This window comes from Gnatocerus cornutus, chromosome 4 (assembly GCF_029298725.1).
Source record: "Gnatocerus cornutus isolate USDA-ARS CGAHR chromosome 4, icGnaCorn1.1, whole genome shotgun sequence".
Lineage (NCBI taxonomy): Eukaryota > Metazoa > Arthropoda > Insecta > Coleoptera > Tenebrionidae > Gnatocerus > Gnatocerus cornutus.
The window spans coordinates 4102472-4129768 of record NC_142236.1 but is presented as its reverse complement, the minus strand read 5'-3'; the positions used below and the strand labels follow the sequence as shown (position 1 = coordinate 4129768).

The following is a 27297-nucleotide window of genomic DNA, read 5'->3' as shown; positions in this document are numbered from 1 at the left end:
GCTTCATATTCGAAGCTAGCATCGCATGCTAATCAAATCACGAACTGTTGTTAGTTTGTTGGTAATATTGTGCCATCATGCAGAAGAGTGTTGGAACCGAAACCATTGTTTAATCTGCATCATGCAACAGAAACGTCAAACGTCGACGTTGCGTGCTTGATCTAAATGAAAGACTAAACGCGATGATGTTAGAAAATTGCCGAGTTATGCACTGTCGTTTTTCCAACGTCTGAATATACGTCTTGTGTCTTATTAATTATACTGAAAGCATGGAGTGATCGAGCGGAACCGTTAAGTCACATTCAAACTGCTCAGTGACAATATTGCCAACCCTGAAAAGCCGCAACATTGTGGAATGTAGACGGAATTTATTAGACCGCAAGTTTGTCTGTGGCGCTGGCGACGCTTCAAGTCGCGGAAAAAATTGTGTGTACAACAACGCGCCCAGTCGGGAAAAAACGGAATTTCGGGTGGTAAACACGTCGATCGCCGCCAACTTTGTTCGAATTCGTGTCTAATTAAAAGTATCCGAACATAATTTTCCCCGCAATGGTGTCTCTCATGTGGACGACTTTAATTAAGCACGACTTAACACGGCCGGCGAGTTTAACATTACTCTTGGACAATCCAAATGAAAACTGTCACGGCAGCCGCCGCACTGAATTATTAATATTCTCGGTTTTACTGTCGAACAATAGTGGTACAGAGAGACGTGATGCTTTATGTGGCGGCTGGGGAATGTTTATCGATTGTTGGCGGAGAAACGGCGCAAAAATGGTAAATATTCAGTTTTGGCGCCCAGCGCGGGGCGCCTCGCGTTGGGCGCCAAAAAGTGGGAAAGATTGTAATTCGTGTCTGATGTTGGGCGCCCCGTCTGTAAACATGTCGTTAATCAGTGCATCTCGCGTTCCGCTCTTAATAACAGACGCTGGCGGCGGCGTTGGCAAAAAACTAAGACACAACCCGAACCGAAATTATCTAATTTACATGACGGCATGCAGGCATTTAATAACACGTCGTTCTTATTTATTACCTCGAGAATATTAATAAAAGTGCTTTTGCTATTCGCTCCACGTAAAACGCCCTCTATTAATTCAAGCGAAGTTTCCATCGTTCATCTCGGATATCACCCCATAAAACAATATCAAAGAGCTACCTGTTTTATCGTCTATTTTCATAACGTAGTTCCTTGCTGGAATAAATAAAAAAAACGAAATGTCGAGGAGAAAGCTCGCCTGCGAGTGGTCAATAAATCTGACCTCTGGAAACGGCGGGGTGCACGAAAACATTCGCTCAAATCAAAGTGTGGGGGTGGTTTTGTGTGTGAATCGATTTCGAGGGAAAAGTGGTTCGTTTGTGATTTTTTGAGTGAAAATGTGGCGTCTTTTTAATCTCGGAATGAAATCGTCGATGGCTGTTTGCTTTCTTGGGGAGTTTTCGTCAAAGTGGGGGTTATTATTCAACCCCGGGGACTTAGATAAACGGTTATTTTAGTGGAAGAAAAACACCACAGACCGCCGTCTTGAAAAATCACCACTCAAAACTACTGAAATTAATTTTTCATGTGAACAAACATTCTACAGATTCCGAGGCTACGTCCTCCAATAATAAATAAACTCACCCCCAGCGCCACAAAGTTTTACTATTAATAAAACGCAGTCAATCCCGCCAGCTTTACTTTGGCGCCCAACATACATCAAAACACACCAACCAACTGATTATATTTGTCGCCCAACACGGGGCAAATTTGGTTTTATTTTTAGTTCTTAGTTTTACAGTGTCATTAGAACAAATCCTCTTAATTCCAGTCCTGTCGGACAATTTTTGTTATGACACCCAACCTGGGGTCCGTAACAATCAACCTACCTTTGGATTTTTTTTACTTCTAGATATCGAGCGTTTAATATGTTGTACTATATTTCTTCCATCTTTCCTTCCTACCTGAATATTTCTGCTGCAATTTCCCAGACAAACTAATGCCGCCCAACACGGGGCTTTACTACTTTAGATTATTATTCCTACTTTAAGATGCTACAATGTAATCTCTCGGGTTTTCATGGTAAATTTAAAACATGCATCAAAATGCACTAACCCGCTGATGAAAGTTGTCGCCCAACTCGGGGCAAATTTGGTTTTATTTTTAGTTTTGTTAGTTTTACAGTGTCACTAGAACAATCCCTGTTTATCCCAGACTTGTCGGACCCTTTTTGTTATGACGCCCAATCCGGGGCTCGTTAACTTGAACCTACTTTTGGATTCCTTTGTTTACTTCGAAATATCGAGCGCTTAATATGTTGTACTATATTCCTTCTTTCCCCCAAATATTCCGGTTTGCTGCAATTTTCTCGTCAAACTAATGCCGCCCAACACGAGGCTTTACTACTCTAGATTATTATTTCTATTTGTTTGACACTTTCAGATGCTACAATGTAATCTCTCGGGTTTTCATGATAAATTTTAAACAAACATCAAAATACACCACCCCGCTGATGATGTTTGTCGCCCAACACGAGGCAACTTTGGTTTAATTTCAAATTTTTAGTTTTACAGTGTTCATAGAACAAATCCTGCTAATCCCAGTTCCGTTGAATTATTTTAGTTTTGACGCCCAACCCGGGGCCCTAAAAGTGAACCTACTTTTGAATTTCTTTCTTTACTTCGAAATATCGAGCGTTTAATATGTTGTACTGTATTAGCGTCCTTTCGACCTGAATATACCGGTTTACTGCAATTTTCCCGACATCTAATGTCGCCCAACGTGGGGCTTTACTGTTCTAGATTATGATTCCCACTTGTTTGACACTTTTAGATGCTACAATGTAATCTCTCGGGTTTTAAGAGTGAATTTAAAAAATGTCGCCCAGCTTGGAATCAAGGTGGAATTTGTCGCCCAATGTGAGTCAAATCAAAAATTCATGTAGTGATTAGCAATTAATGGTCGCCCAACGTAATGTCTATTATCGCTTCGGTTTACTGCTAATCCCGCCCCGCGTTGGGCGCCAGCCCTCCGTGTTCCTCGCTGATAAAGCCCATAAAAAATAAACCTCCCCTTGTTTGATTATGTTTATAAATCAAATTAGAGTAAATGGTCCATTTCCTGGTCCTGTAATCATGTCTTCCGTTCTCGGCAATTATTTCGTTCGTCTCGCCTTCGTTCGTTTCGCTAGGATTTAAAGAACTCGCACGATTCATCTTTTCATTTTTTAGACACCGCCAACCGCATCACTTGCTGCCTGAAATATGGCCCAATAAATGGCAAGTTGGCGGTCGCCGCCGCCTTGTTTTTTCGCTCGCTCGTATTTTAATTGCGGATGCTGGGTAAGGACACGTCGACGTCCGGTTGGTACAGCTGGTAATTTCCTTTTTTCAATCGTTAGTCATTTTTTGTCTGGCGCCCAACGCGGGGTCCGGACAAAAAATGCCGGAATTCGGGGATTTCGAGCAGGAAAGCGAGCATTTTGGATGGAAAGAGTGATCGTGGTCTGGAATTCAGTGCGGATACGGAAATTTATACCATGCGATCGTTTAAACGGGCGGATATATAGTTTCAAGGTCATCGGGTAAATCGGCGTTTCCCGCGGGATTTCGGCGAAATTCGAAAATCAACTAATGAAATACCTCCTCCTATACGTTCCAATCGAACCTAATTGCCCCGGCCGCCCCCACATCCCCCCAGAGACCCCGAAAACGAGAAAAAACCAACAAAACGTTACATCCCATCAGACAATGGAACGCTGTTCGCACTTACACACTCCGGATTCTTTTATCTGGACCATTTCATTTCTATTCGAAACAAATGCGAACTGGGAACGAACAGCGTGTTAACATCTTCCCGTTTTCGCCGCCCCCGGTCCCCCCCTCGTCTTTTTCCAACACCATTTGTTAATTGAATTTGAATTCTGGCCAAGTTCGCGGCTTTTCTATTTACATCAGGTCGGCTGCGACTGGCAATCAACGCCGACTCTGATTTTGTTAAGGGGAGGGATTACGTTTCGATCCCCAGACGCCCGAACCCTTCAGGATTCGATTACAACAGACGAGAGGTAATTACGGAATGCAGCTGGATGACGTCACGGGATGAGATTGATAGATTTTGCGACGGGATGAATGGAATATGTTTCGTACATCTATCGGGGGCGATTGTATATTGTTTGGGACAATGGCGCCCAATCAGGGAGTTGCAGGCAGGTAATTAATTAGGGTTTTAATATAGGGCGCCCTTGAAACGTGCGATATTGGGCTCTAAAACAATATGTCTACAATGAGATCTATTAATGCACGGTTTTAAACAATAATAGTAGTTAAACTGTAGCACTATGGCGCCCAACATGGAGCATCATGACTTTATAGTAAAATATAAACAGATTCTCTCAATAATCGTCATTACTGCACAATTTTAAAATTATACGTTATTGCTAATAACATAGGTTTGCCACAGGTTGGTCGACAACATTCATTTTTACTTCTTAAGAGTGTAATGGCGACATCTCGAAATGAGAAATAGCGTGTACTGTAATTTTGACCCATCTTGGGCGACACGTATTATCGTATTAACTCGATAAAATAGAGAATATAGCTACGTGTTGGGGGACATTTGGTCTTAAAGTATACAAATTTTTTCGACTTATTTATTTCAGTCAATAGCTAGTCTATTTATGACGCAAACTTAAATTTTTGGTACTCATTTAACGCAGAATTTCACGCAGAATCCAAATCTGTAATAGTTTTATCCGTACGACAACAAATAACTGAATTAAAAGCGATTGAAGTTTGGGATAGTCACCAAATAAAAAAAACATTTTGACACTCCGCGAATTCCGGTGCTTTATATCTCCGGAACTTTGACAGATAAAAAGGTGCGGTTTTCCCCATCGTCTTTTTCGCATTTTTTTAACTAAGAATCCAGTCTTATATATACCGAATCCGAATTTGTTTTTTTATGTTTTTTATGTACCAGTGGGCATTGCTGCTGGTTGGGCGACATTGAATTTACCGTTGGCTAGAAAATTAAAGTTTTGTAATAAGAATAAGGTGGCGGAGACAGAAATGATGTTGTTGAATTTTTGTTTTTCTATGATATTGACCTCTTGTTGGGCGCCAAAAACTACGACAAAAACCCATTATGACTTTCCGCACGTTTTAACGTGGTGAATAATATGTTTACCAATTTGATTATTACTGGGCTAGACGACACTGCCCCATGTTGGGCGGCATTTGTATTGTCCAATTGGTGTAAAAAGTATTAATACTACCAAGAAATAACGATTTTCCCCAGAAGTAAAATAATATGGTGATGAATCAATTTGTATGCGAAGTTTTTCCTGTCATTGTGTTTACATTTCTGAAATAATTTAATATGAGTTTTTTACAGCTCGAAATTTATCACCAGTTTTTCCAATATTATTTTATTCTTTGAGTAATTCCCTTTTGAAATATAAAACACAGTTTCTGTTTGCATGATTTTTAATTTATGACTGTCTCGAAACGAAATATCGGAGAATGTAGCAAGTCGAAATTAAAATTTTATGGATGTCGCTCGACATTGCGTTCAACACAAAGTAAAATTGCTCCGCCAACTTAACTCTTTAAACAGGAAGCAGGATATTGAGATTCGAGCCAAAGGGAATTTTTAGCGGCTAAGTAGGCGTCGGTTCAAGGCCGCCCCAGCCGCCTCGGACTGTTTGTCAAGTCCAACTTCCCATTTCCGACGGTGGCTTTCCCCATTTTCTTGTTGCTTATTTTCGGTCGTTCGTTTGTCTCGTGGCTACAGTAACAGAGATTATTGAATTGGAAACTGTCGGCCACCTTTCACACTACACTAGTCACGTGATGTAGTACGCTCTGGTCCGGTCCGATAATGTATCACATTGGTGTTATTATGTTGGCAATCCCGAACAAATTCCCGCTAACATAGTCGAAAAGTGAGGTTAAGAAAAATCGCTAGATATATTGGAACTATTTTAGATGTGACGCTCTTGCAATTTTATCTACTTTAAAGAATGGAGCTTCAGAACTGAGCGGATTATGTATTTTTCATCTTTAGACGAATCTGTTAGCTCGGAGGCGGAAAATGCACTTTTGTTCGAGATTTGATGCGAGAAATGGACGTAAATAATAAAGTACCAATCGTAGATCAACTTTGGGCGGGAGTTTTAAATAACCCGGCGCATCCACCATACACCCAGCCTCCTATATTATTCATGTCAGAGCCAGTTCTTTCAATTGAAGCCATCTTTAATTTTAATTAAACGACGGAATTGCATTTCTTTTCGTTGTCTGGCTTCGACAGGTCGCTTACCGAAAGGAATCGCACAAAAGCTCCCATTTTTTTATTAATTACGTCATCCTTGCGTCTCCGCTGCAGAACTGTAATTCAATAATTCCGCAGTAATTAAAGAGGGCCAACTGTTTTTTGTGGCGCCCAACACGGGACCACACGTTCTTGATTCTTTTATTGGAGCGGGCAAGGGGAATACGGAAATAATGATGTCGCCCAACCTGGGGCAAGTCTGCTTTTATTAATAGCGTCATTCAGGTTCTTTTACTGCAGTATTGTAATCCAATAATTTCGGCTGTGATTAACGAGTTCTCGGCACTTTTCTGCGGCGCCCAACGCGGAGCCACGTTTTTCATTCATTCGCAAGGCGAATATGGAAATATTGTTGTCGCCCAACTTGTGGCAATACCTACTGGTATATGCGCGTTTGAGATCAAATGTCGCCCAGCGCGGGGCAAGTCTTCTTTTATTAATAGCGATACTCTGGTTCCTTTACTGCAGTATTGTAATCCAATAATTCCCGTTGTAATTAAACAGCACTTGGCACAATATTCCTGTATTCCCCCGAATAGATATTCGTTGTTAATCCCTTTATTATTGTCTATCTCCTAAATACACATCTATTTGCGAAGCTTATGCCTGATTGAATGAGTCATTACACCTAAGCCTCGAAATTTTGCGCTCTGCCCATTAAATTTTTAGGGGATGAATGATTGAAAGCTCAAAGTTAAATTTTCTCGTTGCTTTTCTTCGCGAGACTGAGCTCAAACACAAAACTTTCGATAATCGAAAACTATCCAAAGTTCATTATTTAAGCTCCACACGTAATCACCTCCCGAGACACGTCGATATAAATCAAGGCAGCTACGGCACCAAAATGGCGGAAATAAGACCAACTGTTAACAAAAAAATTGAGTACACAAACGAAATTGATAAAACGCAAACATGTGCACTCTTCGTGTAAATTTAATTTAATTACAATGTTTACGTTGGAAATTGGAAACAAGGCGTAAATATATACAGGAATTTGGTTCGGAGACGCCCGTGTTTGGACAGGGAAATGCTAAAAAGCGCGGCGGCTGAATTCCACCAGTGGCGCCCAACGTGGGTAAAGACCTCACGTTGGGCGAGAATGGTAAAAATCTAAACTGATTATTAGTAAGTACTTTATTTGTCAGTGGCGCCCAACATACAAAACTTTTCAGTAAAACACTCTGAAGAGTCGGTACCAGAAGTACAGCACCAGCAGGAGGAAGACGTAGTGCACCACCGCCAAAAACTGCATTTTCCTCCTTGCGGCGCCCACAGTTTCCAGAGGATCGTTCAGCAAAATAGTTCGGCCTCCGATGAGGCAGCTCTCGTAGTACTTCTTCCAATCAAGTTGTCTCATGTCAAATTTGAACAACTCCTTGTCTTCCTTCACGAGTCTCTCCCACAACTTCGTCACGTTACTGTTGTCGAAGTTGAAGGACCGAATGGAGAAGAACGACACCAATCCGATCATTTTGTTGATCTTTCGGTACTTCTCCACGGCTCTGGAAGAAAAAGTTAGTTGAGGGTTGTTCCCACTGTCTTACCAACAGAGGGCGCTTTCCGACGACGAACAAAACACTGTCGACCATGTAAGCGAACAGAGTGTGGTAGAGGAAGACGCGGGCTTTGTGGACAAGCTCGAATCGTGACATCTGCAGGCGGGGTAACCAAACGGCTTTACTGGGCGCGTAGGCGAAGGTGAAACTTTTCAAGTACTCCATGGTCCAGCCTGCCGTGGAAAAATTAGCATGTTTTTTCCCGGGTTTTGACTTACCCCACGTGACTACGTTGTTTCGGTCCGGAGCGAAGTTGTATATTGGGATCGTGTCAGTTTTGTCAGTTTTGGAGTTTGACACATCCCAGGCGGCTGCGAGGATGGTATTGACCACGTAGTCGACTGGTACCACTGGTGCTGTTGACTTAATATTGACGTGCAGAGAGCGCAACACACCCAGGGCGACTCCAACGGCGATGCCGACAATACCATTGAAGCTGTCGATCCAACCAGGAAATGGTTCTTGGACAGATGAGACCACTACAAGAAGATGGTCATTGATGGTAAGCAAAGAAGAAATTTACCTATAGCAGGGCGTATGATTGTTACAGGAAGGCTCTGTTTGTTGCTGCGGATGAGGTCTTCGGAGAGGGCTTTAGTGTAGCAGTAGGTGTTGGGCCACTTCCCTAGAATACTAAGAAAGGGACGGTGGAGAGTGGCGCCCAACAAGAAGCAATAACAGAGGGTATTACCTCGCGTTGGGCGACAATAACCCATATAATTTTAAACGATTGTATAAAGTGTCGCTCAACGTGGGGTAATAGCAGAGAGCATTGCTCCGTGTTGGGCGCCATACTAATAAAATCAACCCGGCCATGACTTCCGATTTGCACCGGACCCTTCAAATAATTATTCGGATTGTTTACTTTTACGGATATACCCTGCGTTGGGCGGCAGTAAACAATATAATTTTGAACGTTTCTATTGAGAGTGTCGCTCAACGCGGGGTAATAGCAGAGGGCATTAATCCGAGTTGGGCGTCAATTATTCTCCACAGTAAAAAAAATCAAGCCAGCCATGACTTCCGATTTGCACCGGACTCCTTAATTAATTGTTTGGATTGTTTACTTTTACGGTTCGACCCCGCGTTGGGCGACAGTAACCAATCCATTTACAAGGTGTTTATAAATGTTTCTAGCATCAAAAGTGGCTATGAAATGTCAAATAAATTTGCCGCTTATTACAAATGTGGACTTAGATTTTTCAACTGACATTATTTATAGTTAACCTCAATCATGAAGCAAAGCAAGCTTTGAAAAAAAAAGGCTGTTTTAGTTGTGGTTTAAAATCTGAAAATCATAAACTTGGACACAAAACCAAGTCTGAGACGTCGATGACGTAAGTGACATAACAAATAATTTTCTAGATATGTAGTAAAATTCAATATAAAAATAAAGCGGCAAAATAGTGCTTTTGAAGCTAGAAACATTTATAAACACCTTGTATAATTTTGAACGTTTGGATTGAGTGTCGCTCAACGCGGGGTAATACCAAGGGGCATCGCTCCGAGTTGGGCGCCAATTTTTCTCTATATTAAAAAAATCAAGCCGGCCTTCGCTTCCGATTTGCACCGAGCCCTCCTATTATTTAGTTAAATTGTTTACTTTTACGTCCCGAAAAAACGCAGCGCGTGAATTCCGAACAAATGAAGGTGAGCACGAGCCGGTCGCAGCCTTGCACTGCAAAAATGCAACTTACTGTGGCGTCGCGACGCCCAAAATCTTCTCATCTATTGCGCCGACCATTTCCACGACCTTCTCCGGCTTTTCGTCAACTTCATAAAACTCTTCTCTGATTTCTGATCGATAACAGTGCGAAAACGCAGTCGACACGTAAACCAGAGCCTTCAGCTGTTTCATCTCTTTGGCGAAAGTTAAAATGTCACTCACTGACCTCACGTTCGTATACACAGCCGCCTTCAAATCGGTATCAAACCTGACGTTGGCGGCGACGTGAATTACAATATTCACTTCATTCTTTATGATTTCCAGGGAGTTTTCGTTTAGGCCCAAAACCGGCTCACTGCAGTCACCACTCAGAATCTGAATTTTCGTCGAAAAGTCCGGTCGCTCCTTTTTCACTGTGTCAAAACACTGAAAATCGTTATTTGTGGAACAAGAGCGGAATGATTCACTTACGCACGAGGCGAAGATGTCGCTGAGACGTTGCTCGCGAGTTTTCTCGCGTTTGGAGCGAACGAGGACGTAGATCTTCTTCACGTCCGGACACGTTCTGCAAAGTTTTTCTATTGTGAGTTTCCCGAGAAAACCTGTGACTCCCGTCACGAAAATCGTCTGGTTGGCGTAGAATTCTTGGATTGGCGACATGGTGGTCACTACAGAACTGGGAAAATCAAGTCGACCGGTTTGCGTTTTGTGTCAATATTGCAACCTTCAATTTTTATTGTTTTCATGTTTCATGGTCTTTTTAATCACAGGGTGCTGTGGGTAATTCGGACAAGAGCGACGGGCTACTAAGGAATTTCATGACGTCACATTGGGACGAATTTTTGGGGAATTTCATTATTTGCACGCTGTTATCAGATCGTATAAATATAAATCCACCGCGACATACTTATCTTTCAGTTGTACAAGTGTCAGAGGTGCACCATGTCGAAAAATCAAGTAAGCGCTGAGATCGTACGATTTCTTACCCTTTCTGGGCAGGCCATGTCTGTTTAACATGGGTCGCCTGTCAATTTTTTTTCAAAGCCAACAACAAATGGAAATTTAATGATATATTTCGTACGAAGCTCGAAAACTGGGCGTTATGCGATCGCGAAAATTTAATTTGGAGAAACTTCCGTCTGTTAAACGTTGATTTATGAAGAGTGTTTCGGAAAGTGTAATTGAATTATTTTATTTCACAAACAGCATAATTAAAGTCGGAATATTGTAAATTTAGCGAATTTTCTTTCCGAGAGTGGGGCGGTTTGATTAATTGCCTTTCGAGCGGAGATGCGAGAGGTGAATTTATAATTATTGGACAGTTGGCAGGACGGAAACGAAAAATGTAGAGATGCGAAATGAGGCCGTTTTTTGCATCTCAATTGGCTGCGTCGGGAAAGTCATTAAGTAAAAGGCGGCCTCCATTATTTTTATTTCTGTTGGTAGCACTGTTTTGACAAAACTATAATTTTCTCAACAGTTTATTGCATTAGAAAGTGGTTAGATCACAGAGCCGCTACTTTTTTATTTTTCTTGGATTTGGTAGTATCTCTATTTTTTCTTGACAGTTGGCTGCGCTGGTTGGCACGGGGCTTTATTTTTCTATGTTGTTGGTCTCACTGTTTATTATTATCATTATCTGTTTCAAATTGACAGTACTATTACATTTATCATTACTATTATTATTTTGAATAATTACGCAGTAGACTCTAATAACTCAGTGCTGTTGGCAGCTCTGACAAAACAATTGGAAGTGTTGACAGTTCCGAAATAATCATAAACTTAATGATGACCCTATTAAAGTGTCTCAAGTGTCAGTAAATATTTCCTCGCCGCCTTTTCTCCCTTATCAGTGCAGGCCGAAATTCCGGTATTGCACCGAAACTCTCCTTCCTCAGAATTTCTATTCACCACGTCCGTGACCTTGGGCGTAAACCGGTCAGAAGTCGTCGACTCATTTGGCAACATGACGAAAAAAAATTTGTTAAAAATCTTCCATTTCTTCGCGCGGTCTAAGTAGGCCAGCGTCCTCGATCATTTCTCGCCTCAGTAAAATAATGACAGTCAACGTCTTCCGTGCGTTTATTCAATTGTTTCGATTCCCGCAGGATGACGAGAAAATCCTGGAACGTTCCACGTGGAGTAAACCGCTAGAATTCGTCCTGAGCTGCCTGGGATACGCCATCGGTTTAGGGAACGTCTGGAGATTTCCGTACTTGTGCTACCGGAATGGAGGCGGTGAGTTTTTCAAGTTTTAACAAAGTGGGCTTGGATTAGTATTATCAAAGCCAACTTAAACTGGATCTAATTATCTAGGGATCGAAGTGGCTCTTGAAATGTCACGTAACTTTATGTGTTTTATCACTTGAACGATAAGAAAAATCAATAATTTTTATTTTCCATCAATCAAACGTAATTGTTTCGATCAGCGCTAAGGACTTTATTAATGGTCACGTTATTAATGACACTTGTTAAATACTCGATTGGTCAAGCTGTTGATACAAATCAGGCTAATCTCGTCGTTAATCATTGTCCATTTTGATTTACAATCGTGCAGAAGACGAAAATGAACTAGATGGCGGTGGGAGCTAGATCCCGGTTCAAGGTCATGCGGTTTCCGGGTTGCTGCGATTTGTTTATTGCATAAAGAATGCGTTTAAACAAGTTCAAGTTTAAGGTGAGCGATTTAATTTTGTTTCTAATATCGCGGTTGGCTTTGATGGGTACAAGGTCGCAGGAAGTTTCAGAGGATAAATGGATTTCATGGATTAGCTGTAGAGTATTTATTGTAGAAGATTTGCGTTTAAGTTGGCGCCAGTGTCTTTTTTATTTTGTGTCATTCTTAGACATTTTTACAATTTTGGAAATATCAAAATTTGATTTAGTGGTTTTAATTCACTTTTTTTATTTGGTTTTTCTGTTGTTTTCATATCTTTTGTAATCATATGTCATATTTTATCGTCTTCTATAGTTTTAATTTTAATTCTTTTTAATTCCGGATTGTCTTTTATTGTATTTTTTTATGTAGTTTTATTGTATTCTTTAACATATGATTATTTACTCTTTTATATTTCTTATTAGTCTCTTATCATGTCTCTTAGAGTCTTTTATCAAATTTTATCATTCTGTGTTGTTTTAACTTTTTTTAGTCTCTGATTAATCTTTGATTGTCTCTTATTTATATGTAAATTGACTACGAACAAGAAGCTGTGAGCCATTCGATGACTTTTTACCGTTTTTTTTTTATTACTACTTATTTTTTGTCTTTTATAAGTCAGATATTGCTTCTTCTTGTTTTTTATTTTCTTTTATCGTGTTTTATCTTATCGCACACTACCTAAAACTAACTAGTCACTAAAAATATTTATATTAAATCATAATTTATTGTGATCACTACAAATTTTGAAAAAAATCAAATTTGACCGAAATCATTACATGTAGAGACTTCAATGTGATCAATGCGCAAAGTGCCTAAAATTTTACGAATTTTGAATGCTGACTTATCGTTATTAAAAAAAACAAAATTTATTGTTGGCACTATAAGTTTTAAAAAAATCAAATTAATTAAGTGGCTTCAATGTGATCAATACTAACTTTTATTAAAAAAAAAGAAAAATTATTAATACAAATTTAAAAAAATGAAACTTGACCAAACTGATTAAATGTAGTGGTTTTAATGTGCCCAATGCGCCAAGTAACAAATATTTTTTTGTGACATTCTACGAATTTTGAATGATAACTTATTGTTAAGAAATCAAAAATTTATTGTCGGCATTTTAATAAATCTGATTAAATTTAGTGGCTTGAATATTATCAGTGCGAACACATTATTTGAAGAAAAAAATTATAAAATTATTACAAATATTGGATAAAAAATTGTTGAACTAAATCTAATCAAATTTAGTGGCTTTAATATGATCAGTGTGATTTTAAATTAAAAAACATATATGTTGCTACAAATTTAAAAAAAATTAAAAAATAACTAGACGGATTAAATGAAGTGGCTTCAATGGGATCATTGCGCAAATTGCTCAAAACTTTTTCGGGCTTTTATGAATTTTTTATATTTAAAAAACATCCAAATTTTATTATTGCCACTATAAATAAAAATAAATTATTTTAATTAAGCTGATTAAATTTAGTGCTTTCAATGTGACAAATGCAAACTATTTTTTTAAATTCAGAATTTATCGTGACTATTACAGATTTTGTGTAAAAAAAATAAATGGACTAATATTAATTAAATTTAGTGGTTTCAATGTGATTACTGCTTTAATTTTAAATTAAAAAAATGTTTTCACCGCGATAAATTTTGAAAAAATTTATAATTGTTTATCTAATTTAATGCAGTGGCCTCAATGTGATCAATGCGCTAATTGCAAAAAAATTGTTGTGGTCCTTACAAATATTGAATGCTAATTTATCGTTAAAAAATCCAAATTTTATTGTTGCATTATAAATTTAAAAACAATAGTTAGTGGTTTGAATGTGATCAATGCGAGCTTAATATTATAAAAATTATTGTAACGATTACAGATTTTGTTAAAAATTGTACTAAAACTGATCAGATTCAATGGATTTAATATGATCAGTGCGTACTTTAAAAAAAATATATAACCGATATAAATTAAAAAAAAAACAAACTAAAATGATAAAATGTAGTGGCTTCAATGTGAACAATGCTCAAAATGTTTAAAATTTTACGAATTTTGAAGCGGACTTTCCGGTAAAATAATCTAAAATTTATTGTCAGCACTATAATTTTCAAAAAAAGTAAAGATTTAATAAATCTGGTAAAATTTAGTGGCTTCAATATAGTCAGTGCGAAATTAATATTTGAAATTCAAAATTTATTATTACTTTTACAACTTTTGAGTAAAAATAAATCAGTTTTACCAAATCTCATCAAATTTAGTAGCTTCGATATGAACAGTGCGAATTCGTATTTGAACAAATAATTATCATTACTACAAATTTTGAAAAACACAAAAACTGATTAAATGCAGTGGCTTCAATGTGATCAATACAAATCTAATTAATAAAACCTCGTAATTTCTATGTGCTGAATTTCTAGGCGCCTTCCTTGTCACCTACCTCATCATGGTCTTCCTCATGGGCATGCCCATCTTCCTCCTCGAGCTGGTCGTCGGCCAGTACTCCGGCTTCGGCCCCGACCAAGCCTACGCGAACTTAGCACCAATTTTCTCCGGTCTCGGTTATTGCACATCCGTCGTAATCACCCTGGTTACTATTTATTACATGGTGATCATCGCTTGGACCCTCTTTTATTTCTTTGCTTCATTCACGAGCGAATTGGGCTTCAGTTCTTGCCGCAACGACTTTAATACAATAGGTGAGTGCGAAATTAAGTCTTTTGTGACTCGAGCATTTGTCAAGATTATTGCGGCGAGAGAGGAAGCTAATTGTTTCGTTTCGGACTCTCGCCCGCACATAGGGGAGTTGCGGGAAAGTTGAATTTTTTTTAGGCTGTTTTAGCGCCACTGAAGATGCGAATTGTGCCGAGAACGAAACGTATTACAACAAAACTTGTACTTTGGTGGATGACATTTGTAAAGATAACGGATTTGACCACGCCATCAACAAGACTTTCTGTTCGCAAGATGGTGCTGCGGTTCACGTCAATGAAGTTATCAACAGGACGTTAGCGACGTATGAGTACTTCCGGGATTACGTCCTGGGGTTACAGGAGGCGAAGTGGGAGGATTTTGGGGAGTTACGATGGCAGCTCCTCCTCTGTCTCCTCCTCTCGTGGATCATTGGCTATTTCTGTGTCATCAAGGGCGTGAAGACGTCCGGGAAGGCGGTGTACTTCACCGCGTTGTTTCCTTATGTCATTTTGACGGCGCTGGTCATACAAGGCGCCATCTTGGAAGGCGCCATTGATGGGATTATGCTGTATTTGACGCCGAAATGGGACATGCTATTGGACGTGAACGTGTGGGCCAACGCCGCCTCGCAAACGTTCTACTCGTTCGGGATTGGTGAGACTAGGCTTGGGTGGGCGGGGTTTGGTGGATAAGCGGAGCTTCTACTTGTTACGGTGGCTTTTCTTCGCTGTAGGTTAGTGAATCTAGGCTGCGGTGGGCGGGGTTTGATGGCTAGGCGGAGCTTCTACTTGTTAAGTTGGCTTGAGTTTGGTGTGCCTAGGTTTACTTGGGAGGAGTTTGATGGCTAGGTGGAGCTTGTACTTGTTACATTGTTTTTATCGCTTTAGTTTTGTGCGTCTAGATTTACGTTGGCGGGGTTAGATGTCTAAACAAAGCTTATACTTGCTACGTTGGTTTTTCTTCGCTTTTGGTTGGTGTGTCAAGGTTTAAGTGGGCGGGGTTTGATGATTCGGCGGGGTTTTTACTTATTACGTTGGCTTTAGTTTGGTGTGCCTAGGCTTACGTGGGAGGGGTTTGATGGCTAGGCAGAGCTTCTACTTGTTACGTTGGCTTTTCTTCGCTTTAGGTTAGTTAGTCTTGGCTGCGGTGGGCGGGGTTTGATGGCCGGGCGGGGTTTGATGGCCAGGCGGAGCTTGGTTTTTCTTCGCTTTAAGTTGATGGCCAGACGGAGCTTGGTTTTTCTTCGCTTTAGGTTGGTGTGTCTAGGTTTAAGTGGGCGGGGTTTGATGCTTAGGCGGATTTTAACCACCTGTTTCCTAACCTTTAGGCTGCGGCTCTCTTATAACCCTGGCGTCTTACAACGACTACAAGAACAACTGCCTCAAGGACGCCCTCATCGTCACCGCCGCCAACATCTTCACCTCCATCTACGCGGGCTTCGCCATCTTCTCTATGCTAGGTTTTCTAGCCCACCAAATGGGCGTGCCCGTGGAGCAAGTAGCCCAAGACGGTCCAGGTTTAGCCTTCGTGGCGTATCCAGAGGCTATTCTTCGTCTTCCAGCTCCCACCTTCTGGGCTATAGCCTTCTTCTTCATGTTGTTCATCCTAGGTTTAGGCAGTCAGTTCGCAGGAGTCGAGGCTATAAGATGCCTAATTCTGGATAAGTGGCCGCATTTACGAAAAAAACAAATTTACGTCACTCTAATCATTTGCGTGTGTTGTTTCCTATTGGCTATCCCCATGTGTTTCGGTGGGGGCGTGTACTTGTTCACACTAATGGAATGGAACACGGCGTCCTGGGCTATACTTTTACTGGGCGTGGCCGAAGTGGGCGCGGTTTCGTGGTTCTATGGGTGTAACCGCATGTTAGACGATATGGCGGATATGGGAATGGATCTCTCCAGACCAGCGCGATGGTACTGGTGGGCGTGTTGGGTCGTAATCACGCCTCTAACGCTCTTGGTAACGGAAGTCTATAGTACCCCACTTTCCCCTACTTATGATTCTAGGGAGTTTTCGTTTTTCAAATGGCGACATTCGAACCGGCTTTCTACGAGGATTATTATTTCCCATTATGGGCGGATTCGCTGGGTTGGATGATGGGTTTATCCACGTTAGTACCATTGGTACTTTTCGCTGGGTATGAGGTATGGAAACGGAAATATGTAAGTTTAGGATTAGGGGAATATAACAGAAAGTCACTAAGTTTTTTTAGACGGGTTGGGAGTTGGTACGACCAACGGAGCTGTGGAAACCACAATCTGTCAAAAATGACAGCAGTTTGACGTTGACGAAAGCTCAAGCTTAGACTGTGATGCTACTGTGATTTAATTTTAAGAAAAAGTTGTATATTTTTAATAACACCATTTATTGTCTTTCATTATTTTTTTTCCACCATCATGGTCTAATTGACAAAAGGTAATCGAAGTTTGGGCGCATTTATGGTAAATGGTAAACTTGGTAACATTGGTAAAAGTCTACTATAGGGCAGCGCTGACTCCGCCTCCAGATAGAAACTCCCTTTCGCCCCTTTGTCCACGTGCTCACCCATCAGTACCTTCTTATTACCATTACAAGCCAACAGATGGTACTCGATGGAGTTGCGACAAGACACCGCTTCGAACTTCTTCCCACCAATGGACTCCATGAAGTACTCAACTGCTTTAAAGTGACTGCACCCAACTGGAAGGAGTATCATAAGTACCACCACACCCATTGCACCAACTTACTTGATTCGAAAATGTTGGGTTCGGCGCAGGAGGATTGTATCGGTCCACCATTCTCCACGTAGAAGTCGGCGGTACCAATGGGTCCACTCACTCCCAGGAACCCAGCGTTGGTATGAATAACATCCACAAACTCCCCATCGTCTTCACTTAACATATCAGCAGGGCGTCGAGTGGGTACTTCAAACAACGGCGCCGCGACGTCCAATCCCGTGATCCTCCCCACCTTTTTGCCAGTCGTTGCAACCAATCGTTTTCCGGCAAACCCAGCCACGTGACCACCGAGCGACACGCCTATCAAGTGTACGTTTTTGAGGAGCGCAGTGTCGTTTTTTATTAGTTTTAGAACGAAATCTCCTAGAAGCGTACCGATGTTTTTGGTACTACTGGCGGAATGAGGGTAGACTTTCTTCGCGTGTTCAGACCAGTCGACTGAGATGATGTTGTAGTCGCCATTTTCGTGGTACTTCGCCGCCATGTCAGTGTGGGAGGAGTCAGAGGCGGAGTTCTGCCAACCGTGAATTAGGATTTTCGTGGGTTTTGATAGGTCGATAGTGAGATTGGAAGGGTGGAGCTTGTGGGTGGAGTTAGGGAGGTGGTGGATGAAGTTGATATCGGAGGCGGCGACGTCGCGGAAGTTGAAGTTTGAGGTTATATTTTCGATTTCGGTGGAGGCGGTGTTGAAGAGCCATTGGAGGAAGGTGTTGAGGGGCGGGACCATCTGGCCTGACGCTGAAACGGGAAAAAACAGTCGGTAAGCAGTTTTTGGGGTGTTTTTGTAGTCTCTTTCGATTTTTGAAAGTAATTTTGGTGTTTTTTATTGTTTTACTTTTTGTCTATAAAAGAACTCACCGGAATTCGCCGCCGCCACCAGGAGACAAAGAACAGTTTCCAACTTCATCTTCAAATCTTGGCACTGCAATAACGCATGCAATAAAAATGCCATAATTTCCATGTGAACGTTGCCGTTCTTTTCGCAAGGTTAATACCTTCAAGGTTTTCTCTTTTCTCAATTAACACCATTAATTTAAGCGAAAAAGAAATTGCGCAACCGCCATCCTCCGCCATTTATTACGCGATGAGAGGATTTGCCATTGTGCATTCTCTCAAATACCTATAATTGTATTGTCATTCCAGATTTGATCCGATTTTCCCAACTATTATTCCAATTCGATGTTATGACAGGTAATAACGCAGGCAACGCATTTCGTTGTAATAAATTGTCGACGAATTTTTTTCGAGGAATTATTTATAGAAAAGTTCATCGGTGATTTACGTTTTGCGATCGAAAATAGTGATAGAGTTTTTATTTTTCGTGCTCGGATATTTACATTTTGTTTTTGTTGTGTTTGTTTGTTGATGGGCGAGTTATTAGTTTTATCAACTGATAAAAATGGTAAACAAGTCGTTATATAACATGTTTTTATGTTAAATTAGTGAAAGACTAAGCTTACAAAAAAAACAAAAAATTTGTTTATGATTATTATTGATCAGTGATGAACACATTCAATTCACTTTTTTTAGTGGCTTTAATGTGATCGGTACGGAATAAAAGGAGCACGGATCGTAATAATTTATTCTTACGGTTAAGTATTGAGATGGCCATGAATACAGACAGTATGACCAACTTACCAACAAAAATGCTTCTAGACGAGGTCTCTTATTATTATTGTATTTTATCTTCTAGTTTATATTTAATTTTCTCTACATTTGTGTTTTTTATCTCGCATAGTTTGATTGTGTTTTATCGTTTTTTTGTTGACTTTTCTTATCTAAGTAGCCACAATTCTGTCAAATTCTGACAATTTTTTTGAACTATAGGGACGGATTTTAGAAATTTTTATTTTCAATATGAGCTAAAAATTTTCAATATTTTCCATTTATACCTCTTATTCTGGTAGTTTTGACACTAAGACAATAAAATTTGGAGAACTTACTATTTTTAACTTGTTGATTATTTGTCCTATATCCCACATTTTTTGAGCAACAGGAACGGATTAAAAAAAATATTTTCAAAACTAACTAAAAATCCCCAATATTTTTTATTTGGACTTGTAATTCTGGTAGTTTTGACACTAGAACAATAGAATTTAAAGAGCTTACTATTCTTAATTTTTTTATTGTCGGTCTCAAATCCCAAATTTTTTACGTAGCAGGGACGGATTTTAGAAATTTTTATTTTCAAGACGAGCTCTCAAGTTTCAATATTTTCTATTCGGACCTTTAATTTTAGTAATTTTAACACCAGGACAATGAAATTTGTAGAGATGATTTTTTTAGCTTGTTGACTGTCTATCTCAAATCCAAAATTTTTTGCGCAACAGGGACGGATTTTAGAAATTTTCATTTTCAAGACAAGACTATTTAATGTTTTTTTTGGACCTGTAATTCTGGTAGTTTTAACGCTAGGGCAATGAAATTCACAGGGATTTTATTTTTGCTTTGTTGACTTTGGTCCAAATTCTAAATTTTTTGAGCAACAGGGACGGATTTAAAAACATGTATTTTTACGAGCTAAAAATTTCTATCATTTTCTATTCGGATGTAATTTTGATAATTTTAACGCTAGGGCAGTGAGGTTTGTATTAAAAACTATTTTCAACTTTTTGATTGTCTGTTCCAAATCACAAATTTTCTTAGCGACAGGGACGGATTTTAGAAATTTTCATTTTCAAGCCAAACTTTCAAATTCCAATATTTTCTATTTGGATCTGTAATTTTTGTAATTTTAACTCTAGGGCAATGAAATTTGTAGAGATTACTATTTTTAATTAGTTGACTCTCTGTACCAAATCCCATTTTTTTGCGCCACAGGGACGGATTTAAGAAATATTTATTTTCTAGATAAGTCAAAACTTTACAATATTTTATTCGGATCTGTAATTTTGGTAGTTTTGACTCTAAGGCAATAAAACTTAGAGAGAATACTGTCTCTGACTTGTTGACTGTCTGTCCCAACTTTTAAATGTTTTGAGCAACAGGGACGAATTTTAGAAATTTTTATTTTCCAAACGCGCTAAAAACTTCTAACATTTTGTATTCGGACCCAAAATTTTGGTAATTTTAACGCTAGGACAATAAAACTTTTAGAGATTACTGTTTTTAACATGTTGACTGTCTGTCCGAAATCCCAAATTTTTTAATCAACAGGGACGGATTTTACAAATTCTTATTTTTAAAATGAGCAAAAAATTTCCAATTTTTTTTATTTGTTTGCATCTGGTAGTTTTGACACTGAGACAATAAAATTTGGACAACTTATTTTTTTAAACTTGCTGTCTTTTTGTCCCTAATCCAAAACTTATTAAGCAACTGGGACGGATTTTAGAAATTTTCACTTTCAAGTCGAGCTAAAAATTACAATATTTTCTATTCGGATTTGTAATTTTGGTAGTTTTCACTCTAAGGCAAGGAAAATTTGAGAGATTACTACTTTTAATCTGTTGACTGTCTCAAATCCTAAATTTTTTGAGCAACAGAGGCGAATTTTTCTAAATTTTTATTTTCAAAACGAGGTAAAAAATTTCAATATTTTCCATTTGGAGCTGTAATTCTAATAGTTTTGACACTAAGGCAATGAAACTTAAAGGAATTATTATTTTTGATCTGTTGACTGTCTGTCCCAAATTTCAATTTTTTTGAGCAACCGAGACAGATTTTTGAAATGTTTATTTTTCAAAACGAACTAAAAATGTTCAATAATTTACATTTTTACCTGTAATTCTGGTAATTTTGACACTAGGGCACTGAAATTTGAAGAAATTTTTGACTTATTGACATTTTATCCTAACTCCAAATTTTTTAGAGTTACAGGGGCGGTTTTAGAAATTTTTATTTTCAAAACGCGCTAAAAATTTTGGATAATTTTTGTTTAGACCTGTAGTTTTTGACGTTTTGACACTAGGGCAATCAAATTTGAAGAGATTACTATTTTTGACTTGCTGACTTTCTGTCCCAAATCTCAAATTTTTAGAGGAACAAAAATAGATTTTAGAAATTTTCATTTTCAAGACGAGCTTATAAATTCCAATATTTTCTATTCGGACCTGTATTTTTGATAATTTTAACGCTAATAAGACAATGAAATTTGTTGAGATTACTACTTTTAACTTGTTGACTATCTGTACCTACCAAATCCCAATTTTTTTGAGGAACAGAGACGGATTTTAGAAATTTTTATTTTCAAGACGAGCCAAAACGTTCCTATATTTTTCTTTTGGACTTGTATTTTCAGTCGATTTTTTTTTTAGTTGTTTTTTATTGTATTCTATTTATTGTTATCTTTTATTGTCTCTTATAATCAGTATGAAATGAATTTCAGAAATTTCTCTTTTTTACTCTCTTATAAGCACCACTAAAATTTCAATATCTTCAGTCTGCGGCTGTCTTTTATTGCCTCTTATTATTATTGTCTTTAATAACGAATATAAACAAATTTCGAAAAAACATGTTCACATTCAAACCACTTTTTCTCACTTTTTTTTTTATTTTTCAGTGGCTTTAACAACGCGGACAAACAAACCATTATATTTATTATAACAAAATTATACAAGACATCTATGAATACAGTGCAACCAACCTACAACCTACAAATACCACAACATTACCAGTGATACCAACCAAACCACCGTGAAACTCCCCAAGCGAGACGCCGCCCCTTTCGCCACCAGGTAACTCCCCGAGATGTTCCGAGGCGCGTACTCCCCCATCACCGCCTTGTCGCACAATCTCCTGACTTCACTGCTCCCATTATAGCACGAAATTCCCTGAAATCGGTACCCATTTTCAATTGTCTGGATATAGAAGTCGCTGCCCAACAACTCCCCGCAGGAATCTACGAAAATTAATAGCAAATTTTGATTTGGAGGAAAAAAAAGTGGTACCAGTGGTGTTGGTGCCGTTGTAACAAACTGGTTCTCCCCCATCGACGATGTAGAAATCGACCCGTCCGGTTTTCCCCTCGCCCAGAACAAGAGTGGTGTGGATGACATCCACGAACTCGGCGTCGTCTTCGTCGAGGACCTCCAGGTGCTGTGGTACCGTTGGATCTAACCCAGTGATGCGCCCGAGTTTATGTCCTGTCGCATTGACGGTCTCGCCGGCGGCACCTCCGATTTGGGCACCCATCGAAGAACCAATCAAATGCACGTCTGATAAGTACTCGTAGTTCGTTTGGGTGATCTCCATGATGAAGGTACCAACGATGGTACCCACCGCATCAACGGCGGAAACGACGTAGTCGCGATTTTGTACAGAAACGGAGGACCAATCCACCGCGATGATGTTGTACTCCCCTTTAGTATGGTACACCGCCGCCATGGTATCCACCCATGCATGGTCCTCGAAGGACCCCAAACCATGGACTAGGAGTTTCGTAGGCTGCGAGGTGTTCACAAGATGCAAGTTGGAGGAATTCAACGCGATGCTGCCGTTGTCTTCGGTGAGGAGGAAGAATTTCACGGTTTCCACCACCTGGGAGTGGTAGAAAGTCGTACCGTTTTCGTCAGACAAGAGGATTTCTTCGACACAGTCGTCGCGGGTTTCTCGGGTTTCGAGGTTGCTGCAAAAACCTGGAGGGGGTGACCAGAGGGTGGTTCTTTGGGTACTTACAGGTAGCTAGCAAAAGGAAGAAGACTGTTTGTGGGAACATCTTGAGACGGCAGTTTTGCGATGACTAAGCGGAGCTTATCGTTAATGGTATCCTTGTGGTTATCGGTATGGTTAACGTCGCCCCATTACAGCGATAACGATAATAAAAGTATATGTTTGCATAATTAGACGCGATGGAAAATTCTAGTTCGGGGGGCGACTATGGGGGCTCCAAAAACTGTCATTTTGCGGTGCTTCTTGTCTTTAAAATAAGGGCGAAAGGGGTTTTCAGTGCTTGGAAATTTAGGGTAGTTTTGTAGTTTGATATAGGCAACCAACAATACATATGGTGCAGGCTAACTTCTCTTCCCTAAAATTGTATTGTGGCTAACTTCAGTCGCTCGCAGCTTCGGTGAATGAACTCAAATTGCTTTATTAGGACTATTAGGACAAATTTTGAGCTTTTGTGACTTACAGGTGAGCTGAAAATTGTGTAAATCTTACTTTTTCGACACTTGCGAATAGTATAATTTTTAGGTTATGAAAAAGTGAAATGTCTGAAAATGAGACCTCTTTCAAGCTTCTGGTTACGACAAACGACGGCGGTTAAGAGGTAAACTTGATGGTAGAGTAATTATTAACGTTCTCTAATTTGAATTAAGGTTTATGAATTTTAATTAACAATGCAATTCAAATTTTCCGCTTTTTGTTCACATTCCACTGGACTTGTTATTAAGGGAATGATCCTTGCTTGTGATTGGCCGTTTTAACTTACTGTATAATTGGTTGCCTAATATTGAAATGTTAGGCGTAGTTTAAACTGCAAATTTTTATTATCTAATTTTCACAGATAAAAGAGATATTCCCACTTCTACATGTAGGATTAAAAAATTACGTCTGTTATTTTTATCTTTGTCATGATTTTGGACGCATTTTTTTTTTTTTACATAAGATCTGATTAATTTACATTGCAGGTAAAACAAAGAAGACTCAAATATGAGGGCAGGAGAAGAATTGTTAAAACTACCAGTTTGGAATTATTTTGGAAATTCAACTGGACATCAGGACATGGATTCATAAATGGAAGTTTCTGGAACTTCTTGAAACTCTTGCTGGTTCCTTCAGACATCTATTCTTCTTTTACTAATAGGACTACCAACAGTAAATTTGATGACATGGTAATTGACCTTTTGAATTAAGCACAGATTTCGCTAACTTCTTTGTTTTTGCAGTTCTTAGAGCTTTGGAACTTTTCACTGTTTTCTTGAAACTTTGGCGCGTTTCTGCTTCTGGGTGCATTCAGAATCGTGAGTTTCTCAACTACGTCGCTGCTTATTCAAGGACCAAAATCGTGTAATGACTTGTTCACATCACTTCCTGCGACATCTTGTGATCGGAAATTTCATCTTTTGTTGTTTGGGTAATTTGGCACAATTTTTCTAATTTTGTTTGTCAAACTGGAAATTGAACAAACGAAGATTTGTGAATTTCAAGTTTTTGTCACTAAACAATTTGAATTTTGATCCGCTTTGTTCAATTTCCACTGGACTTAAAATAGGTGGACAATTCCGGTTTCTGATTGGCTGCTTTGACGTCTCCGAAGTTATAACGATGTGCCGAAAGAGTGCGCTAGTGACACTTTTGTATTTTGGGTTGCCAACATTTTAAATGTTGGGCGCACTTTTTAAAACACGAATTTATCAATTTTTCACTAATTTTTGTTTGTATTTTCAGAGAAGAAGAACGTGTTTACTATACTTGGCTGTCGCACGAAGCTAGGAAGTGGCGGATTCTATAGTTTTTACCTTTGTCATGTTTTTATTCAAATATCTTATCTCTTCAGCGATATTTCATTATGTTTACCATCACTAATTATTTAATACAGTTTGTACTCTTGTCTGTTAGTTTTAAGCACGCAGAACGAATGGAGAAATGTCTTTGTTGTTTGTTCACTTGATTTAGTGTACTAAACATTGTAAAGTGGAAAAAGAATAAAAAATAAAGCTTCTAATGTGAAAAATTGTAGTTTTCATTTCATTCTCAAAACGTTTTTCATGTATGCAACCAACAATACACTGCGTAATTTACATGGGGAAAATTTTCTAGTTTTTGTTTCAATCTAAATTTCCTCAAAAAAAACTCAGAAAGTTTGGAAAGCAGAACTAAAATGGACTGAAAGTGATTAAATTTTGTTGAGAGCAACATTGTGTGCCTATTGCTCTACAACGCTTAGTTTTCGAGTTAATCGCGTTTGAAAAATCGAAAAATCCATAAAAAAAATGATAAAAAAAATAAAATTTTTCCAAATTGAAATGGCGTGTTTTTCGGGGCGGTGGGTAAAGCCGGGGGCCCAGATTCCGAATCTGTGGTCCGTTTTTCAAAATTCGGCTTAATAACGGAGATAGCATTTTTGAGAAAAATTAATATTTCAAATTTTCGAGGAAAGTTCTTTTTTCAGAATTTTCTCAAAAATGCTATCTCCGTTATTAAGCCGAATTTTGAAAAACGGACCACAAATTTGGAATCTAGGCCCCCGGCTTAACCCACTTCCCCGAAAAACACGCCATTTCAATTTGGAAAAATTTTATTTTTTTTATTTTTTCATCATTTTTTTTTGTGGATTTTTCGATTTTTCAAACGCGAATAACTCCTTTATTTACCGAGGGATTTGCTTAAGCTTAGTACCAGCTCGTGCCCTAGAGGCCCTCCATCTTTTGGTGGCGATAGAATTGCTCTACAACGCTTAGTTTTCGAGTTATTCGCGTTTGAAAAATCGAAAAACCATTAAAAAAATGATAAAAAAAATAATTTTTTTCCAAATTTTAATAGCGTGTTTCTCGGGGTAGTGGGTTAAGCCGGGGGCCCAGATTCCGAAACTGTGGTCCGTTTTTCAAAATTCGGCTTAATAACGGAGATAGCATTTTTGAGAAAAATTTGAAAAATGAACTTTTCCTCGAAAAATTTAAAATATTTCAATTTTTCTCAAAAATGCTATCTCCGTTATTAAGCCGAATTTTGAAAAACGGACCACAGATTCGGAATCTAGGCCCCCGGCTTAACCCACTACCCCGAAAAACACGCTATTTAAATTTGGAAAAATTTTATTTTTTTTTAATTTTTTTTTTCATTTTTTTTTATGAATTTTTCTATTTTTCAAACGCGAATAACTCCTTTATTTACCGAGGGATTTGCTTGAGGTTGGTACCAGCTCTTGCCCTATAGGCCCTCCATCTTTTGGTGGCGATAGAATTGCTCTACAACGCTTAGTTTTCGAGTTATTCGCGTTTGAAAAATCGAAAAATCCATAAAAAAAATGCTAAAAAAAATAAAATTTTTCCAAACTTAAATAGCGTGTTTTTCGGGGTAGAGGGTTGAGCCGGGGGCCCAGATTCCAAATCTGTGGTCCGTTTTTCAAAATTCGGCTTAATAACGGAGATAGCATTTTTGAGAAAAATTTGAAAAATGAACTTTTCCTCGAAAAATTTAAAATATTTCAATTTTTCTGAAAAATGCTATCTCCGTTATTAAGCCGAATTTTGAAAAACGGACCACAGATTCGGAATCTAGGCCCCCGGCTTAACCCACTACCCCGAAAAACACGCTATTTAAATTTGGAAAAATTTTATTTTTTTTTAATTTTTTTTTTCATTTTTTTTATGAATTTTTCTATTTTTCAAACGCGAATAACTCCTTTATTTACCGAGGGATTTGCTTGAGGTTGGTACCAGCTCTTGCCCTATAGACCCTCCATCTTTTGGTGGCGTTGGAATTGCCCTACAACGCTTAGTTTTCGAGTTATTCGCGTTTGAAAAATCGAAAAATCCCTAAAAAAATGATAAAAAAAATAAAAATTTTTCGATATTTTAACAGCGTGTTTTTCGGGGTAGTGGGTTAAGCCGGGGGCCCAGATTCCAAATTTGTGGTCCGTTTTTCAAAATTCGGCTTAATAACGGAGATAGCATTTTCGAGAAAAATCGGAAAAAATTCTGAAAAATGAACTTTTCCGACAAAATTTTTTAAATTTCTCTGATTTTTCTCAAAAATGCTATCTCCGTTATTAAGCCGAATTTTAAAAAAGGGACCACAGATTCGGAATTGGGGC

At 38.8% G+C, this 27297-nt stretch overlaps 4 protein-coding genes across 7 annotated transcripts in view; 1 reads left to right on the top strand and 3 right to left on the bottom strand.

Moving 5' to 3' along the window:
• The window catches only part of LOC148176136 (sodium- and chloride-dependent glycine transporter 2-like), a 135077-nt gene extending 109862 nt beyond the window's left edge, over window positions 1-25215 (top strand). The window contains exons 1-7 of one of the 4 annotated variants that reach the window (XM_088033670.1): window positions 10466-10489; window positions 11641-11770; window positions 14607-14885; window positions 15019-15534; window positions 16208-16842; window positions 16890-17045; window positions 17096-17255. In XM_088033670.1, coding sequence (XP_087889796.1) covers window positions 10475-10489; window positions 11641-11770; window positions 14607-14885; window positions 15019-15534; window positions 16208-16842; window positions 16890-17045; window positions 17096-17188 — 1824 coding nt within the window. In that variant the 5' untranslated portion in view covers window positions 10466-10474 and the 3' untranslated portion in view covers window positions 17189-17255. Of the gene's footprint in view, window positions 1-10465; window positions 10490-11640; window positions 11771-14606; window positions 14886-15018; window positions 15535-16207; window positions 16843-16889; window positions 17046-17095; window positions 17256-22101; window positions 23673-23732; window positions 23809-24169; window positions 24374-24427; window positions 24616-24929 lie in introns of those variants that run through there. The other 3 variants (XR_015769891.1, XM_088033671.1, XR_015769890.1) reach the window with 3 other exon arrangements.
• Window positions 7463-10206, bottom strand: LOC148176139 (fatty acyl-CoA reductase wat-like). The gene is made up of 6 exons (XM_088034337.1): window positions 10004-10206; window positions 9564-9958; window positions 8390-8499; window positions 8085-8345; window positions 7859-8039; window positions 7463-7812 (listed from the first exon to the last, which is right to left on the bottom strand). The coding sequence occupies exons 1-6, from the start codon at window positions 10190-10192 to the stop codon at window positions 7479-7481; spliced, it is 1470 nt and encodes a 489-aa protein (XP_087890463.1). The 5' UTR covers window positions 10193-10206; the 3' UTR covers window positions 7463-7478.
• Window positions 17232-18569, bottom strand: LOC148176138 (phospholipase A1-like). The gene is made up of 3 exons (XM_088033674.1): window positions 18459-18569; window positions 17610-18338; window positions 17232-17562 (listed from the first exon to the last, which is right to left on the bottom strand). The coding sequence occupies exons 1-3, from the start codon at window positions 18559-18561 to the stop codon at window positions 17285-17287; spliced, it is 1110 nt and encodes a 369-aa protein (XP_087889800.1). The 5' UTR covers window positions 18562-18569; the 3' UTR covers window positions 17232-17284.
• Window positions 22122-23303, bottom strand: LOC148176137 (pancreatic triacylglycerol lipase-like). Its single transcript, XM_088033675.1, has 3 exons — window positions 23217-23303; window positions 22490-23176; window positions 22122-22440 (listed from the first exon to the last, which is right to left on the bottom strand). The coding sequence occupies exons 1-3, from the start codon at window positions 23254-23256 to the stop codon at window positions 22193-22195; spliced, it is 975 nt and encodes a 324-aa protein (XP_087889801.1). The 5' UTR covers window positions 23257-23303; the 3' UTR covers window positions 22122-22192.
• Window positions 25216-27297: the final 2082 nt, after the last annotated feature.